Consider the following 18,817-nt stretch of genomic DNA (forward strand, 5'->3'; position numbering starts at 1 on the left):
AGTGTTCGAGGCTTCTGCAGATGAGAAGAGCCCATGGGGATGGGGCGGGGAAGGGGACAGAACCTGCGGGGATAGAGACGGGGCCTGCGGGGACTAACTCGGCTACCACACCACTGTACTTGAAAACCAGAGTAACAAATATTGTGAATTCAACATTAAAATATCTCAAAAAGCAGGAAAAAGGATCATTCTTTATTTATTCACACTATTTCTAGCCTGCCTACTACTAAGCATAAGAGTATGCTCATGGTGTATCATTAATATTTCTCAAGATTTGTGATTTTAAAGGGAAGGTAAAATCTTGCTAAGGTCCTTTACTGCACTTACGTTCTGATTCTCACATATCAGTGCAGAGAGGTAGGAAATTATGTCAGTTGTACATCCTGTTGAAACGTTTAGCTAGTAGTTTGGTACAAGTGTTACTTATTACTTCCTTCACAGCGCTGTTAAGTATGTACTGTCCTATCGAGTTGGAGGCCCCTGGGAGCATAAATCACACTTGATTTAACACTTCGAACCAAGGCGGCATTTGGGTGGGCAGTAACAGTTCACAAACACATACTCGAGCCCCGGCTTCCCACCTGCAGGCTTTGAAACAGGAAGAGATCATATACAGGAATTTAGGGGGTCTTTTACTAAAGCTTAGCTCGAGTTATCTGCAGCAGGACCCATAGGAATAAAATGAGCCCTGCTGCTGATAACTCGAGCTAAGCTTTAGTAAAAGACTCCCTTAAACACTTATCCAGACAACCCAAGGGTTAATACTTCACCTTACAGGCAAAATTGCTTCCAGATTCTGCCCTCTAGCCTTCCATAAGTACATAAGTACAGAAGTATTGCCATACTAGGAAAGACCAAAGGTCCATCGAGCCCAGCATCCTGTTTCCAACAGTGGCCAATCCAGGTCACAAGTACCTGGCAGAAACCTAAATAGTAGCAACATTCTATGTAGAACCCCAAAGAGTAGCAAGATTCTAGAATTCTAAAGAATAACAAGATTCCATTCAGAATTCCAAGTACATAAGTACAGAAGTATTGCCATACTAGGAAAGACCAAAGTTCCATCGAGCCCAGCATCCTGTTTCCTACAGTGGCCAATCCAGGTCACAAATACCCGGCAAGATCCAGGCCAACCAAAAGTGCATATTTCATTTTTGGCCGTAAATAAAAACGTTCTGCCCAATATTTAAAAGCGAATGGCCACTACAACGGCACTTAAGCGGCTATCCGGCATTATTCAGTGATGGATGGATGGCTATCCGACACTGAAAATCGCCAATTAGAGGCTTAAAGATAGACAGTTATATCAGCGATATAACCAGCAATCCGCCGATTTTCAAAACCAGACCGGCCAAGTTTGGCGGCCAAAGAGGTGAAATAATTTTGGCCAGTTTGACTTTAACCAGCCAGCGCTGAATTAAAATCGAACCCACTAAAGTTAAACTGAATATTCAATGTCAGTCACCAGAAGTGGAATATCCGAGTTTAACGCCAACCGCTGGAGACAGCTTGGCTATCTCCCATGGTCTGAATATCGGAGCAAAAATATTTTTTTCTGTAAGACAGTAGTATTAAAATGGACTTGTGAAAAAATCCACTGCTTGTTTCTGGGATGAGCAGCATCAAATGTATTGTAGTGTTTTGGGATCTTGCCAGGTATCTGTGACCTGGATTGGCCACTGTTGGAAACAGGATGCTGGGCTTGATGGACCTTTAGTCTGTCCCGGTATAGCAACACTTTTGTACATATGTGCTTGGGATTCTGCATGGAATGTTGCACCACTTTGAAATTCTGCATGGAACCTTGTTATTCTTTAGAATTCTAGAATCTTGCTACTCATTGGGGTTCTACATGGAACGTTGCTACTATTTGGGTTTCTGCCAGGTACTTGTGACCTGGATTGGCCACTGTTGGAAACAGGATGTTGGGCTCGATGAACCTTTGGTCTTTCCCAGTATGGCAATACTTATGTACTTTATGTACTTAAATGGGGGGGAAATGACGGACATGATGTCTGTGTGGCAGCAGAGTAACATCTGCCACACAGATGATGTGGAAGAAAAGCCGACTGGTTAAATGGTTAAATCAACTAGTTGCAATGTGTTTTTTCTAGCAAAAAAGATGCCGGTACTCAAATGCCAGGCCACCCTTCAGGGGTGGGGTGATCACTGAGGGACCCACCCCCACAATAGCCAGGCCCCCTGCAACCAGTCACAGAATCTATGGCAAGGTAGAATTGGTGTGTAAGGCCTGAGCTGTTTCATTAAAACTTGGGGACCATGAGTCAATTTTAGCAGACAATGGAAAAGGTGCCGGTACTCAGTACCCCCAAGTACCCCCTCAAAAAAAGCCCTGACTAGTTGAGAGTTACAGCAGAGATCCCAAGGTTACTGGTTCAAGTCCTACTACTGCTTTCTGTAATTTCTGTTTCTTTTTCTTTTTTGTTTAATTGTGAGCACCCCAGAGACAGAAAAATACCTACCGTGACTTGTTTTAGCTCAGAGCACTTTTCTGTAACCTGGATGTGACAACTACCAGGTCTAAAGTCTATCATTTTAGACTTGGACATCCTTTCTCCTTCTATGATTGCCCCTTCCTAGTCCCACCCAAAACACACCCAGACCACGCCCTCTTTCCATATGAATGTACTGCAATGTTAGACGTCCATAGCCTGCCTTAGTAAAATTGGGATTTGGATGACCATACAATATGGACATCTAAATGCCAATTTTCAAACATCCAAAATAGGAATAGAGCTTCCAAAATAACCACCATATTGTCTAGTCAGATTAGCAACCGGTCAGGGAAATGAAGATAGCCAGGGCCGCCAAGAGACTAGGCCGGGCCCAGGGCAAGGCCGCCCTGCCCCCCCCCACTCCTGTCGCTCCCCCCGCCGCTGCAGTCCACGGTCTCACCTGCGTGCCTCCACGGCTCCGGGCCCCCTGCATTCAAAGTGGCAGCCGCAGATCGCGTCTCTTCTGGCCTTCCCTCCCTGTGACCCGCCCTCGTCTGATGTAACTTCCGCGAGGGCGGGACACAGGGAGGGAAGGCCAGAAGAGACGCGATCTGCGGCTGCCACTTTGAATGCAGGGGACCCGGAGCCGAGGAGGCAGGCAGGTCAGACCCGGGGACTGCAGCGCCGGCGCCCTGACCCTGGCGCCAGGCCCCCCTTGGAGGCCCAGGCACGGGGAATTTTGTCCCCCTGTCCCCCCCTCTCTGCGGCCCTGAAGATAACAGAAAGGATCTCTTACTTGAGAAAAGATCCGTATCCTCGTTTCAGTTAAAGAGGTGGCAATGTGGTCCTCTTGCTTAGCTTTCAGGATAACCAAAAATATGGAAAGTAATTTAGTTCACAGCCCAAATGGATACAAATCTACCCGTTGAATCTTTATTGTGGCTTTCTTGACAACCAGACTAGTAATCTAAATGGAAATGATTCTTCCAGTTATGTTAAGGTAACGATTACAAATATATTGAATACCTATCAAAGTGTTTGTAATGATTCTTTGCTTGCAGTTTAACAAAGAGAGGTTTAAAATAGACATACCCCATCGGTTCAAAGTCTACAACTACAAGAGTCCTACATTTTGTGAACACTGCGGCACGCTACTCTGGGGTCTTGCGAGGCAGGGATTAAAATGTGAAGGTGAGTTTTTGTTTTATTTCTTTCAGGCAATATAATGTTCTAAGTTATGAAACTCTTGTTTTGACTATTTTCTCCTATAGCCTTGTTGCAGTATAGCCCAGGGGCGTAGCCAGACTTCGGCGGGAGGGGGGGTCCAGAGCCCGATGTGAGGGGGCACATTTTAGCCCCCCCCCCCCCCGGTGCCGCCAACCCCCCCCCCCCCCACCATTGCCGACTTTGCCCCCCCTGCCATTACCAACTTTGCCCCCCCCCCCTGCTGCCGCCCCTCTCAACCCCCCCCTCCCACCGCCAACCCGCCATCGCCTACCTTTGCTGGCGGGGAACTCCAACCCCCACCAGCTGTTGTGCAGGACGTCAGAAACAGAAGGAAGCCTTTTGCAAGAAGAAGAGGACCTCGGCTGGCGGGGGTTGGGGTCCCCCGCCAGCAAAGGCAGGTGACGGCGGGTTGGCAGCGGGAGGGGGGGTCGGGCAGGTCGTCAGCAGGGGGGTCCAGGGCCAAATCTACAGGGGCCCAGGCCCCCTGGCCCCACGTAGCTACGCCATTGATATAGCCAGGTGCTGTAAAGTGTTTCCTGTAATATTATCATGTTGTGCCTTTAAGCCCTTGCTAACTAGCTGTGTCGGGTCTCGGAATAGCGATGATAAGGCACCAGAAAGACTGCACACACACACAAAATACTGTAAAAGCAATACAGACTTTATTAGACACAAGGATGCATCACCAAACTGTTCAGCATCTTAGTCCTTTCTCATCAGCCGGGAAAGGACTCTCTCAAAACATTCAGGACTTCCAGCTACTTTATATACAGCAACAGACAAGCAAGTGAATCAGTGGCCTGCTTGAGCTTTTTACTTGTCAGTCACTTCCTGGACATCCATAATAGTACTCCCCCTTAATCTGGGCATCCCCCCAATCCTGGGTCCAAGTCCAACTTGTTTGCATGGTTAGATACTGTTCAGTGAGGAGGTTAAGTAACGAGGTTTGGTACAACTCCGTGAGGAGATTAACGGGCTCATTTTCGAAAAAGAAGGACGCCCATCTTTCGACACAAATTGGAAGATGGACATCCTTCTCCCAGGGTCGTCCAAATCGGTCTAATCGAAAGCCGATTTTGGACGTCCCCAACTGCTTTCCGTCACAGGGAAGGCCAAAGTTCAAGGGGGCGTGTTGGAGGCTTAGCGAAGGCGGGACATGGGCATGCCTAACACTAGGACATCCTCGACCCATAATGGAAAATAAAAAGGACGCCCCTGACGAGCACTTGGACGACTTTACCTGATCGTGTTTTTCTCACGACCAAGGCACAAAAAGGTGCCCGAAATGACCAGATGACCACTGAAGAGAATCAGGGATGACCCCTGTTGCTCCCCCAGTGGTCACTAACCCCCTCCCACCCTCAAAAAATATCTTTCAAAATATTTTTTGCCAGCTTCAGATGTCATACTCAGGTCCATGACAGCAGTATGCAGTTTTAGTAGGTGCAGTGCACTTCAGGCAGGCGAACCCAGGCCCATACCCATAACCCCCCCTTACCTGTTACTTTTGTGGAGGAAACAGCAAGCCCTCCAAAACCCACCAGAAACCCACGGTACCCACATCTAGGTGCCCCCCTTCACCTGTAAGGGCTATGGTAGTGGTGTACAGTTGTGGGTTTTAGGGAGGGTTGGGGGGCTCAGCACACAAGGTAAGGGAGCTATGTACCTGGGAGCAATTTCTGCAGTGCTCCCTAGGGTGCCCGGTTGGTGTCCTGGCAAGTCAGGGGGACCAGTGCACTAGAAATGCTGGCTCCTCCTACGACCAAAGGGCTTGCATTTGGTCGTTTCTGAGATGGACGTCTTTGGTTTCCATTATCACCGAAAATCAGAAACGACCAAGTCTAGGGGCTACCATCTGTAAGGACGACCAAAATTTCAAGATTTGGACGTCCCCTGACCGTATTATGGAAACGAAAGATGGACATCCATCTTGTTTCGATAATACGGGTTCCCCTGTCCCTGCATTGGGACGTTTTGCGAGGACGTCCTCATCAAAACTTGGACATCCCTTTCAATTATGCCCCTCCACATACATTATTTGTCCCTCCATCCATGTTATGTGTATCTTTAAGATTAGTCTTGGAGGAAACAAAGGGAATTTCAGGTGTTACTGGACTCGCAAAAACTCTGAACCAGTTCTAATTTCTTTCTCATAGAATGTGGCATGAACGTTCACCACAAGTGTCAGAAGAAAGTAGCCAACTTGTGTGGGGTTAATCAGAAGCTCATGGCAGAAGCTCTGGCACTGATAGCGACCACTCAACCGGTAGGTAAGCCACTTGCGTTAAAAGAGTAGGTTTTCAAAGTGTCTAATCATCCGTACGTAAATGTCTATGATATGAATACCAATTTTCGCATATAGGGGGAAATTTTATATATGGCGCCTAAAAAACCGGCACGGAAATCATTGCCACCTAAGTGTATTCTATAAGCGGCGCCTAGATTTAGCACGGAGTATAGAATACACTTAGTTGATATCTCAGCGCCCAAAACTACATGCATCCATTTACACCAATGAAAACATGGCGTAAATCTCAGCACATAGATTTATGCGCACTGGGCCATATCTACATGCGTAAATTTTGGAACACCCATGAAACATCCATTTCCCCACCTATAACCATGCCACTTTTTGCCTGCGTGCGTTAGAAGTTCAGCGCACTTCGTTACAGAATACGCTTAGCGAGTGGTGCGCATAAATTGTAATTTGTGCCAATGAGTGCTCATTATTGCTTGTTGAGAGCTGGTATCTGCACTCGTTAGCTTGTTAAGTTACAGGACATGTGGTTATAGAATCCGCTTGGATTTCAGGGCGGATCTCTAGGCGCTCTATATAGAATTTGGGGGATAAGTAAGCAGACTTATTTATTTATTTATTTATTTGATACATTTATACCCCACATTTTCCCACCAGTTGTAGGCTCAATGTGGCTTACACATAACTGTAGTAGGTCTACAGTACAAAAGTACAATAATACAGTATAACAGTAAGAATTATAAACAGATTGATATCAGTTTAAACACAAGATAGTAAAGAAAATATAAGCTAATTAGTGTCCATGAATTATTTTAAACCATTAGTAAATCTTATTATGTTGTGCCTGGAGAATAAGCCTTTTTGAACAGGGTGGACTTCAATAATTTTCTGAAATTTAGATAGTTCTGCGTTGTTTAAGAGTGGACTAACAAGGCTACCACACCTCTCTACTAATTTGGGTAAAGCATTCCACCGGTTTTTTTTATTTATTTTATTACATTTGTACCCCACGCTTTCCCACTCATGGCAGGCTCAATGACATATTGAATACAGGTACTTATTTGTACATGGGGCAATGGAGGGTTAAGTGACTTGCCCAGAGTCACAAGGAGCTGCCTGTGCCTGAAGTGGGAATCGAACTCAGTTCCTCAGTTCCACAGGACCAAAGTCCACCACCCTAACCACTAGGCCACTCCTCCACTGTTGCTACTATTTGAGATTCTACATGGAATGTTGCTATTCCACTAGCAACATTCCATGTAGAAGTTGGCCCTTGCAGATCACCAATGTGGCTGCACAGGCTTCTACATGGAATGTTGCTAGTGGAATAGCAACATTCCATGTAGAATCTCCAATAGTAGCAACATTCCATGTAGAATCTCTAATAGTATCTATTTTATTTTTGTTACATTTGTACCCTGCGCTTTCCCACTCATGGCAGGCTCAATGCGGCTTACATGGGGCAATGGAGGGTTAAGTGACTTGCCCAGAGTCACAAGGAGCTGCCTGTGTCTGAAGTGGGAATCAAACTCAGTTCCTCAGTCCAAAGTCCACCACCCTAAACACTAGGCCACTCCTCCACTGTTGCTACTATTTGAGATTCTACATGGAATGTTGCTATTCCACTAGCAACATTCCATGTAGAAGTCGGCCCTTGCAGATCACCAATGGGGCCGCGCAGGCCTCTGCTTCTGTGAGTCTGACGTCCTGCACATACGTGCAGGACGTCAGACTCACAGAAACAGAAGCCTGCGCAGCCTTCTACATGGAATGTTGCTAGTGAAATAGCAACATTCCATGTAGAATCTCCAATAGTAGCAACATTCCATGTAGAATCTCCAATAGTATCTATTTTATTTTTGTTACATTTGTACCCTGCGCTTTCCCACTCATGGCAGGCTCAATGCGGCTTACATGGGGCAATGGAGGGTTAAGTGACTTGCCCAGAGTCACAAGGAGCTGCCTGTGCCTGAAGTGGGAATCGAACTCAGTTCCTCAGTTCCCCAGAACCAAAGTCCACCACCCTAACCACTAGGCCACTCCTCCACTATGAAGGAAAAGGTGGAGGCATATGTAGATTTATATTTGAGGCCAATGCAATCTGGATAGTGTAGATTTAAGTAAGATCGGGAGTAACTGGATCTGTTTCTAGGTGGTAAGTCAACCAGATCAAGCATGTATTCGGGAACTTGACCATAAATGATCCTGTGAATCAAGGTGCAGACCTTGAAGGCAACTCCTTCTCTAATGGGAAGCCAATGCAATTTTTTCACGAAGGGGCTTGGCAGATTCAAATTTAGATTTTCCGAAGATTAGTCTCGCCGCGGTGTTCTGGGCAGTCTGAAGTTTCTTCAGTAGATGTTCTTTGCAACCAGCATAGATTCCGTTACGATAGTCCAGCTGGCTTAATACCATTGATTGGATCAGATTCCGGAAAACATCTCGAGGAGAAAAAGGTTTTATTTGTTAAAGTCTCCACATCGAGTAAAACATTTTCTTTGTGGTGCAATTTATTTGGGATTCCAGGGTTAGGTGCCGATCGATAGTGACACCTAGAAGTTTTAAACTGTCCGAAATTGGTAGAGAAAGGTTGGGAGCAATTAAAGTGGTAGGATTATATTTATTATGCTGAGACGATATTATGCGACAGTGACATAAATTTAGGTCAGGAAAAACGCTATCCACCAAGTTAGCTGGACACTGGTCAGAATATCGGCTGCTGCCCAGTTCACTTCTGAATTCTTGCACTAACCCAAATATTCAATGCTGGAGGCCGGACATGTCCTGACATTGAAAATCCAAGATTAATTCTGCCGCAGCTGTGAGCAACTTGCATATTGCTTACCGCCAGCGGCAGAAAAACGGGCACTTAGATTTGAAGTTCTCTGAGGACAAGGAACTACCTTCTTGATATGGTCTCAAAATCACTGTTTGGTCATTCTTCTCGTTTATGAGATCAATTAATTTCATGTCCTCTTGTTTTTAGAAAAATATGCTTTTCTAGGTTATCTAATACATTTTTTTCTCCATTTGCTGTTTCTTTGTGGAGTTCTCTTCCACTATCCAGCTTATAATTGAAAAAGAAAAACGCCTATATTGCGACCCAAATCGGGAGATAGACGTTTATCTCACAAAAACGAATAAAGCGGTATAATCGAAAGCCGAATTTGGACGTTTTCAACTGCACTCCGTCGCGGATGCGGACAAAGTTGATGGGGGCGTGTCAAAGGAGTGGTGAAGGCGGAACTGGGGCGTGGTTAACGGGCGATCAAAGATGGGCGCCTTTCGCCGATAATGGAAGAAAAATATGCATTTTTAGCGAGAATTTAGGGCACTTTTCCTGGACCCTGTTTTTCCACGAATAAGGCCCCAAAAAGTGCCCTAAATGACCAGATGACCACTGGAGGGAATCGGGGATGACCTCCCCTGACTCCCCCAGTGGTCACAAACCCCCTCCCACCACAAAATATGCCGTTTCACAACTTTTTATTTTCACCCTCAAATGTCATACCCACCTCCCTGGCAGCAGTATGCAGGTCCCTGGAGCAGTTGTTAGGGGGTGCAGTGGACTTCAGGCAGGTGGACCCAGGCCCATCCCCCCCCACCTGTTACACTTGTGCTGGTAAATGGGAGCCCTCCAAACCGCCCCCCAAACCCACTGTACCCACATGTAGGTGCCCCCCTTCACCCCTTAGGGCTATAGTAATGGTGTAGACTTGTGGGCAGTGGGTTTTGAGGGGGATTTGGGGGGGGCTCAACACACAAGGGAAGGGTGCTATGCACCTGGGAGCTCTTTTACCTTTTTTTTTGTTTTTGTAAAAGTGCCCCCTAGGGTGCCCGGTTGGTGTTCTGGCATGTGAGGGGGACCAGTGCACTACGACTCCTGGCCCCTCCCACGAACAAATGCCTTGGATTTATTTGTTTTTGAGCCGGGCGCTTTCATTTTCCATTATCGCTGAAAAACAAAAACGCCCAGCTCACAAATTGTCGAATAAAACATGGACGTCTATTTTTTTCGAAAATACGGTTCGGTCCGCCCCTTCACGGACCCGTTCTCTGAGATAAACGCCCATGGAGATAGACGTTTTCGTTCAATTATGCCCCTCCACATATTCTGGTTGAGTGAAATTATTTAAAATTTCAAAAAAATGTTATAAACGTACTTATTTTGGCAATCCGAAATGTAAAATCATTAGTTGGAATTGTTAGATTATTTTATCTTGTTTTTACGTTCTTGAGTATTTTGTAATGTTTTTGTTACATTTCTCTTATTTCTGTTCACTGCGTTGAACCCCATTTGGGGGAAAACAATGATTTAGACGCACCATATTGACATTGACGTTCTGCAACTGATCTTGAGCAACTTTTGAAAAGATATGAGACAAATCTAAATAAATATATTATTGTCTCTGGCGATGAATTACCCTTTTCCTTGTTTATTTTCCCAATGAAAGATGAGGTTACATGGCACAGTGATGGACGACTGCTGTACTTTCCTTGTGTCTTAGGTTCGGAATCTCCGGGATGCCGAACCGATCTACAGAGAGGGTCCCATGGAAATTGGCCTCCCCATTGCAACGAAGGAGAACAGACTTCAACCTGCCCCATTACCTTCATCTGTGAAAAAAGGTACATTGTTCCCCCAAATCTTTCCTGGTGCTGTTTTGGTCATTGTCGTTCCTCCTTTCACAGTAATATGAAACGGGGTTGAAGAGAATGCCAGTTTTTACACATAACAAATCTTAGGCGCTCTTTTACTGCGTGCCCTGGGCGGTAATTCTAATTTTGACGCACGTCCAAAATGCGCGGCAGAAAATAATTTCTATTTTCTACCGCGTGGCGCTAACCGGGCAGTAATTGGCAGTATACGTGTGCTGACGATTACCGCCCGGTTAACGTGTGAGACCTTACCGCTAAGTCAGTGGGTGGCGGTAAGGTCTCAGGCCCAAAATGGATGCGTACTGATTTTTTATTTTGTCGCATGTCCATTTTCGGCAAAAAAAAAGACCTTTTTTGCAGGCGTGCTGAAAAATGGACCTGCGGGCATCCAGTCCACACACCTACACCAGCGTAGGCCATATCTTGGCACATCTTAGTAAAAGGATCCCTAAAGCACCTCTCAGAGTTACAGGTTGATCCATTAGATTCCTAAAGGAAGGGATAAGAGTCTGCTTAATTCAGGTGAGATATCAACAAGACAGTGTTAATTCCAGGGGCGGACTGACAGTGGTTGGGGCCCCTGGGCAGTAAGGGTTATTGGGCCCCCCGGCCACTGCTCACCGCCCCCACTGCTGCACCTCCGCCCCCTCCCGCACATTACAGCCTCTCATCCCACCGCCACAATTGCCACCTCCCTCCCACACACTACAGATCCCACTCTTTCCTGCTCGCTGCCGCTATTTTGCTTGTGCCTGGCACCGCTGGGTTTTAAAAATGGCTGCCGAGACTTCCAGCGGTAGTTTTGCAGGTCTCTGCAATCTTGTGAGACTGCCGCAGAAAGTCTTGGCAGCCATAGCCGCCGAGAGGGGGGGCAGAGGGGACAAAATTCCCCGGGCCCAGGCCTCCAAGGGGGGCCCGGCGCTGCAGTCCCACCTGCCCTCCGTCGTCGACCGTCTGCCCCCTGCATTGAAATTACGGTCTCACCTCTGCGAAATCAGCGCTGCAGGCAGCAGAACGCCTCCCTTCGGCCCTCCTTCCCTCCCTGTGTCCCGCCCTCGTCTGACGTAACTTCCGCAAGGGCAGGACACAAGGAGGGAAGGAGGGCCGAAGGGAGGCGTTCTGCTGCTGCAGCGCTGCTTTCACAGAGGTGAGACTGCAATTTCAATGCAGGGGGCCCGGCCCGGTGGCGGATGGAGGGGGGAGAGCGGCAGCGGCGGCGAAAACCTCAGGGGGGGTGGAGGGGGAGTGGCGACCTCGGGGGTGGAGTGGGGGAGCGGCGGCGGTGATCTGGGGGGGCGGGGCGGTGAGGGCAGCAGGGGCGGGGCCCCGGGGGCGGCCTTGCCCCGGGCCCGACCAAGTCTCTCGGCGGCCCTGTTGGCAGCCATTTTTAAAACATGGTGGTGCCAGACACAGGCAGAGAAGCAGCAGCGGGCAGGAAAAAGTGGGATTCTTTCCTGCCCCCAAAGAGGTCACTAGACCACCAGGGTCTTTCAAGGTAGGACCAATGGGGAAGGCTGTAATGCGCGGTGACAGTGGGCAACTGGGTAGAACCTCTAGGCCCCCTAGAGCCTCTGGGCCCTCATCCGGTTGCCTGAATGGTCAGCCCGCCCCTGGTTAATTCAGATGTACAGACCTCTATTTTTCCCAGGGTGGGTTATGGAGCTACTGACTGAATTCTTTCCTAATTCAGTGGTAATTATTATTGTAACCTCCAATAAACCATTCTATACATTTGACAAATTCAATCCCACAGTTAATATCCATTCCCTCTGCTCTCCTAATGGGCAACTAACCATTCTGTTCCCATGCGCTCCTATGTATGCGCTCCCTCGATAGACCATACACCTGGAACCGACCGGGTTAACTGCTCCGGCCAGGAAATTGCCGTCCTGTCTCTTCCTTCAGGCTATAAATTATCAAACAATATTGAATTAGATAAGTCTGGGAGAAGGACCTTCATTTTTTTTATTTTTGTTACATTTGTACCCCGCACTTTCCCACTCATGGCAGGCTGTATGCGGCGGGCAATGGAGGGTTAAGTGACTTGCCCAGAGTCACAAGGAGCTGCCTGTGCTGGGAATCGAACTCAGTTCCTCAGTTCCCCAGGACCAAAGTCCACCACCCTAACCACTAGGCCACTCCTCCACTGTTGCTACTATTTGAGATTCTACATGGAATGTTGCTATTTCACTAGAAGTCGGCCCTTGCAGATCACCAATGTGGCCGCGCAGGCTTCTACATGGAATGTTGCTAGTGGAATAGCAACATTCCATGTAGAATCTCCAATAGTAGCAACATTCCATGTAGAATCTCCAATAGTATCTATTTTATTTTTGTTACATTTGTACCCTGCGCTTTCCCACTCAATGGCAGGCTCAATGCAGCTTACATGGGGCAATGGAGGGTTAAGTGACTTGCCCAGAGTCACAAGGAGCTGCCTGTGCCGGGAATCGAACTCAGTTCCTGAGTTCCCCAGGACCAAAGTCCACCACCCTAACCACTAGGCCACTCCTCCACTGTTGCTACTATTTGAGATTCCACTAGCAACATTCCATGTAGAAGTTGGCCCTTGCAGATCACCAATGTGGCCGCGCAGGCTTCTGCTTCTGTGAGTCTGACGTCCTGCACGTACGTGCAGGACGTCAGACTCACAGAAACGGAAGCCTGCGCAGCCTTCTACATGGAATGTTGCTACTATTTGAGATTCTGTTGCTACTATTGGAGATTCTACATGGAATGTTGCTATTCCACTAGCAACATTCCATGTAGAAGTCGGCCCTTGCAGATCACCAATGTTGCCGTGCAGGCTTCTAGTGGAATAGCAACACTCCATGTAGAATCTCAAAGAGTAGCAACATTCCATGTAGAATCTCCAATAGTATCTATTTTATTTTTGTTACATTTGTACCCTGCGCTTTCCCACTCATGGCAGGCTCAATGCAGCTTACATGGGGCAATGGAGGGTTAACAAGGAGCTGCCTGTGCCTGAGGTGGAAATCGAACTCAGTTCCTCAGTTCCCCAGGACCAAAGTCCACCACCCTAACCAATAGGCCACTCCTCCACTAATTGGCTAATATTTTTACTTCAAAGCTTTGTGAATCATTATAAAGGTCAGACAATAGAAGTACATTTATCTCTGAAAGAATCCTGCAGTGCTAGAATTGCAATTTATTTCATTATCAATTTAAATTCTAGAACCTCAAGGGATTTCTTGGGAGTCTCCCAAAGAAGAAATTTCAAGACCAGAGCCTCTCACAGATCCTGAATTTAGGGAAGACCAGCAGCACGACCATGTTAAACTAACCATTGATGACTTTATCTTGCACAAAATGTTGGGGAAGGGAAGTTTTGGCAAGGTAAGTGAGCGAGCGAGCGAGCTGTGTAGGAAACCACCTCAGGTTCATTGATAAGAATCTGCAACATGCTTGTCAATGTACAGTTAGATAATGTGAAGGTTACAGTTATTTGCCACCTGTACGGTATTAAACAGTCAAATTGTACACCCATGAGAGAGCAGGACAGCAAGGAAAAACATGCTGAACTCTATAATTAACTTCAACATTCAGCCGTTTTACAAATAATGTCTTTATCTTGCATTTTGAATGCCAGTAGAGTTTTTATTTATTTATTTATTTATTTACTAGCTGTTAAGCCCATTAAAACGGGCGAGATTTGTAATTCTCACCTCCATGTCCAGCAAACCTCCTCTCTCCCCTGCCCTCCCCTCCCCCGATCCATGTCCAGCAACCCTGCTCTTTCCCTTGGCCTCCCCGCCCTGTCCACCAACCCTGCTCTCTCTCTCATGCCCTCCCCCCATGTCCAGCAACCCTCCTCTCTCCCTCATGCCCTCCCCCCATGTCCAGCAACCCTCCTCTCTCCCCTGCCCTCCCCTCCCCTCCATCGATCCATGTCCAGCAACCCTGCTCTCTCCCCTGCCCTCTCCCCCATGTCCAGCAGCCCTCCTGTCTCCCCTGGCCTCACCCCGTCCACCGACCCTCCTCACTCCCCTGCCCTCCCCCCATATCCAGCAACCCTCCTCTTTCCCTTGGCCTCCCCCCCACCCTGTTCTCTCCCCTGCCCTCCCCCCATGTCCAGCAACCCTCCTCTCTGCCCTGCTCTCGCCCCATGTCCAGCTACCCTCCTCGCCGCCGCTCCCTCCCCCCTCCGTGCCGGGCCCCCTGCACTGACATGAGAGCGCCTCTCACCTCCATGTGAAAGCGCTGCAGGCAGCAGCAGCTAGCTTGCTCTGCTGTTGCCTGCAGCGCTTCCACACGGAGGTGAGAGGCGCTGTCATGTCAGTGCAGGGGGCCCGATATGGCGGGGAGGGAGGGAGCGGTGGCGGCGGCGACGACGTCGGGGATGGGGGAGGGTGGAGGTTGGTGCGCCAGCGATGTTCCTTTCCTTTGTCTCCAGGCTCTCCAGCGACAGGCCGGCAGTGTCCGTTTCCCTCTCTGTTCCACTCTCTGACGTCATCATGTCTTGACACGAGGGCGGGACAGAGAGGGAAGTCTCTACTGCGCATTTGCGGGTGAGTCGGTCACTTGTGTTTTATATGTTTGATTCATTCATTCATTCATTTAGGGGCCGAAAAATGGCCTGCGCTGGTGTAGATGCGTGTTTTGGATGCACGCAAGTCCATTTTTCAGCACATTTGGAAAAAAAGCCTTTTTTTATGGCCAAAAATGGACTTGCGGCAGGTTGGCAGGGCCGCCGAGAGGGGGGGGCAGGGGGGACAAAATTCCCCAGGCCTGGGCCTCCAAGGGGGGCCTGGCGCCGCAGTCCTACCCACCCGCCCGCCCTTGGCTCCGTTGACCGTCCGCCACCAGGCCGGGCCCCCTCCATTCAAATCACAGCACCTCACCACCTCACTCCATGTGAAAGCGCAGCAGCGGCAGTCTGCAGATCGCCTCCCTTCGGGCCTTCCCTCCCTGTGTCCCGCCCTCGTCTGACGTAACTTCTGCGAGGGCGGGACACAGGGAGGGAAGGCCTGAAGGGAGGCGATCTGCAGACTGCCGCTGCTGCGCTTTCATAAGGAGTGAGGTGAGGCGCTGTGATTTGAATTCACGGGGCCTGGCCCGGTGGTGGACGGAGGGAGGGGTGGAGAAGGGGGGCGGAGGCAGGGCCCCGGGCTCAGCCCAGCCTCTCGGTGGCCCTGCACGTTGGATGCGCATAGGCGCCTACGCACCTTATTTTAAACTATTTATAACCCACATGATCTAAAATTCTCAGTGGGGTACAAAAATTACATACATAATATAATTAAAATAAATTAAAAAAACAAATACATCATTATTATAAATATTCCTTTCCTTCCTCTTTTTCTTTCTTTATTATTCTTTACTTCTTAACAATGAAATTCCATATATAAAACAAGGAGTGGCCTAGTGGTTAGAGCAAAAAGGAAAACAGGGCGGGGTTCACACTCTCCACAGCGATCAAGCACAGTAAAAATGGGGTAGAGATCAGTCACCACGCATAAGGGTAAGATGCCCCAGAAAACCTTTATTAGGACCCAACACGGTCCGTGTTTCGGCTATATCGGCCTTCTTCAGGGGTCAATCTATGGATGTACGGTGATATATCGACTGATGGAGCATTTAATGATCATTAATAAGAATCACAAAAACCTTAGGCAGGTCATGATCACTGCACATCAGCAGGGGAACCCTTAAACTTTAGGGCAGCTTCTGTCCTCCTAGGCCTCTGTGTAACTCACCTTGAGCTACTACTGAAAGGTATGAGCAAAATCCAAATAAATAAATAAAACACACCTGTCATCAAGCTCAAGTAGAATCAGTAAGTGACAGCCAAAGTTAGTCGTTGGATTGATCAGCGCTAGGCTAGTATTCTGTAAATGGCGCTCTGTGTGGAATGACTTTTACAGAATGATAGCTTAGGGGCCCTTTTACGGCTACTCCAGGGGCAGCACATGCCGAATTAACTCTACCACTGGGTAGCGCAAGTGCCCGGCGGTAATTCTGAAGTTGGCGCACAGTGTTTCTCGTGGTAGAAAATAATTTTCTGTTTTCTACTGCAGGGGTGTTCCTGGCGGTAATCGGCAGTGTGGCCACATTGCCGTGCGCTGCCTGATTACCGCACGAGTTGCATATGAGCCCTTACCGCCAAGCAGGGGCGTAGCTACGTGGGGCCACAGGAGCCTGGGCCCCCGTAGATTTGGCCCTGGATCCCCCTGCCGACGACCCTCTCGACCACCCCTCCCGCCACCAAGCCACCATCAACCCACCGTCGCCTACCCCAACCCCCGCCAGCCGAGGTCCTCTTCTTCTTTCGTTCTGTTTCTGAGTCTGACGTCAGACTCAGAAACAGAACGAAGGAAGAAGAGGACCTCGGCTGGCAGGGGTTGGGGTCCCCCACCAGCAAAGGTAGGCCATGGCGGGGGAGGGTTGGCAGCGGGAGGGGGGTTGGCAGGGGGGGTCAAAGTTGGTGGTGGTGGTGGTGGTGCTGGCGGGGGGTCGGCAATGACAGGGGTGTCGGGGGCGCCGGGGGGGGCTAAAATATGCTCCCTCATCTCAGGCGCTGGACCCCCCTCCCACCAAAGTCTGGCTATGCCCCTGCCGCCAAGTAAATAGGTGGTGGTAAGGGCTCAGGCAGTAAGTAGCCATATGCTACTTTTAATAGTAGCGCATGGCCATTTACTGCCCCGTTTTAAAAAAGCCTTTTTACCTGCCGTGATAAAAATATGGCCCAGCGCACACCTTTCACGTGCCCACGCTAGTGCAGGCTACTTTTACCGCAGCTTAGTAAAATGGCCCTTTAGTGTGTATTTCATACCTAACTTTGGGCATGAGCATTTACACCCACCAAATGCGGATACACTCAACCCTACACGGGTCGTGTCTTGGCATAAAGCCTTCCTCAAGACTCTGCTAATAATGCATTAGGGGAACGGAAGAATAATGCTTCAAAAGCAAGAAAATCAAAACTCTGATGCACTACTGGGTCACTGGCAAAGTGTAACCCCGCCAAACACCAAGCTTTTGTGTCCCTTCTCTTTGCTGCTGTCCTCCCATGGCCATACTCGCTTTGAAATTTTGGTGTGCATGTTATAGACTGCAGATCCATGTATAAGTCCTAATTACTGCCAATTAAGTACTTGTTAACAACAATTATGGATAGCGCCAATTTACCTAATTGCTTTGCACATGGATCTGCAATCCACGCCCAAATCGGAGTGCCTAATTTGGGATGATCTATACAGAATCTGAGGGTAAAGGTTGCATCTTTCGCACTGTACGTTGCATTGTCCGATAACTTTCACTTGCTTGCAGTAATTAGAACTCCCCTTAAAAGGGTTAATCCCTTTCTTCTAGGTGTTTCTTGCAGAGCTGAAGAAGACAAATCAGTTCTTCGCAGTGAAAGCCCTGAAGAAAGACGTGGTTCTGATGGATGATGACGTTGAATGTACTATGGTCGAGAAGAGAGTCCTGTCGCTGGCCTGGGAGCATCCTTTCCTAACGCACCTCTACTGCACCTTCCAGTCCAAGGTAAAGATTACAGAATTATTGTCGTTATTAATAAAATTACATATTTGGAGTAGTAACACTTCAGATATTGGATTAGTTTGTTTGCATACTCCTTGTTTTTCTGTTTGTTCATTTTTGTTGATATCATTGAAGCATGGTATAAACTGTCACGGTGCCAGTCGACACTGGACCTCTGTACTCAAGGGATGTCCACTCATTTGAAATGACACAGGGAATGTCAACATTTATTTATTTATTTATTTTATGGCATTTGTATCCCACATTATCCCACCTCTTTGCAGGCTCGATGTGGCTTACATTTCGTCATGGATACTGGACAAAATTTAGGAAAGGTTGTTTGGTATATATTTTATACACTATGCGTGAACATAATGGTTCCTCCACCACCACCACCACACACACTTATAATTTCTGAATTATACACTCAGGAATACCTTACATGCAGCTCATATAAAAGTAGGCATGCGCTTGATTACACATGTATGCGGGCACAGTTTTTGTTATAAAAACCACTTTCCGTGTATAAAACAGGCTTGATATGTAGAAGAAATGTTCATAAACATCGAATATGACGCACAATAATCAAACTAGGAAAGAGACAATTACCCTATCCCTTGCCGCACTTCCCACCCTTGCATTCTGCATGGGACAAATCACCCCAATTCTAATTTAATTGTACTTGTGCAAGCCAACCTGTACTGTTCACACCGGA

General features: G+C 48.0%; 1 protein-coding gene across 2 annotated transcripts in view; it reads left to right on the forward strand.

Moving 5' to 3' along the window:
• Nucleotides 1–18,817, forward strand: part of PRKCQ (protein kinase C theta) — a 52,887-nt gene that overhangs the window by 14,740 nt on the left and 19,330 nt on the right. For both annotated transcript variants that reach the window (XM_030216078.1, XM_030216077.1), the window contains exons 6-10: nucleotides 3,518–3,647; nucleotides 5,840–5,949; nucleotides 10,449–10,569; nucleotides 13,796–13,956; nucleotides 17,932–18,105. In XM_030216078.1, the coding sequence (XP_030071938.1) occupies nucleotides 3,518–3,647; nucleotides 5,840–5,949; nucleotides 10,449–10,569; nucleotides 13,796–13,956; nucleotides 17,932–18,105 (696 nt within the window). The remainder of the gene's footprint in view (nucleotides 1–3,517; nucleotides 3,648–5,839; nucleotides 5,950–10,448; nucleotides 10,570–13,795; nucleotides 13,957–17,931; nucleotides 18,106–18,817) is intronic.

This window comes from Microcaecilia unicolor, chromosome 10 (genome assembly GCF_901765095.1).
Source record: "Microcaecilia unicolor chromosome 10, aMicUni1.1, whole genome shotgun sequence".
NCBI classification, from domain to species: Eukaryota; Metazoa; Chordata; class Amphibia; order Gymnophiona; family Siphonopidae; genus Microcaecilia; species Microcaecilia unicolor.